The sequence below is a fragment of the Trichomonas vaginalis genome, chromosome VI (genome assembly GCF_026262505.1).
Source record: "Trichomonas vaginalis G3 chromosome VI, whole genome shotgun sequence".
Lineage (NCBI taxonomy): Eukaryota > Parabasalia > Trichomonadida > Trichomonadidae > Trichomonas > Trichomonas vaginalis.
Window position 1 is genome coordinate 4,684,330 of NC_067208.1, and position 950 is coordinate 4,685,279.

The following is a 950-nucleotide window of genomic DNA, read 5'->3' on the forward strand; positions in this document are numbered from 1 at the left end:
ATGAAATCATGACAAAACATATACGATGAAATCATGACAAAACATATACGATGAAATCATGACAAAACATATACGATGAAATCATGACAAAACATTTACGAAGAAGTTTTGACAAAACATATACGATGAAATCATGACAAAACATTTACGATGAAATCATGACAAATCATTTATGTTATACAGTAATGTTAGTCATGAATGTTTGTCCTACGTGTTGGCGTTAGTGTTGAAAAATAATGTTTGTCCTACATGAAGCCGTACAAGCGTTTGAATTTGTTTATGCATAAGATTACTCTCTTGTTTTCTGTATCTATCATACAAACATAAGCAGCACCTGTTTTTGTAAAGTTTATATGAAGTTTTCGATAGTTAAGACCTGTATAATAATAGAATGCGTCCTCATTCTCAACATAGTAGTAGAACTCAAACGAATGCTTACCATAAGCTGTTATTTCAACAGCTTCGTCAGATATTTCATCAACGAACTCATAAACTATATCGCCATACTTGCTTTTATTTCTATTGTTTTCAGATTTAGAACACCAACGAAGGTTTGAGATTCTGTTGTCCGTTCTATCATGATTTATATGGTCTATTTCTTTCAAATTGTTTGGATTTTCAATCCACTGTTCTGCAATAATTCTATGCTTTAAATGTGTTTTGTTGTTTAAACTAAGCTCAATATAACCATGATTATTTAAGCATTCACTCTTAATATGTTTGTTTTTCTTTCGACGAATAGTAAAAGGATATGTCGTACAAATCTCATAATCTTCATGATTTCTCAATGTTTCCCATTGAGTTTGTTCCCCACTAACGTTCTCATTGACGTCCTCAATATCTTCTTCCTCACTGAACTCGTCAATATTTTCACTAGCTCCTTCTGTAATGTTTTCATCAGCATTGTCATTGACTTCTTCTGTAATGTTAGATGTTGTTGTTTCGCTCAT

At 31.8% G+C, this 950-nt stretch overlaps 1 protein-coding gene across 1 annotated transcript, besides 1 other annotated feature; it reads right to left on the reverse strand.

Moving 5' to 3' along the window:
• Positions 1 to 950: part of a mobile genetic element that runs on past both edges of the window.
• On the reverse strand, positions 246 to 950 carry TVAGG3_0805810 (His-Me finger endonucleases family; the record flags this gene model as incomplete). Its single annotated transcript, XM_051247509.1, has 1 exon — positions 246 to 950. One exon carries the CDS (start codon positions 948 to 950, stop codon positions 246 to 248), a length of 705 nt encoding a protein of 234 aa, XP_051082984.1.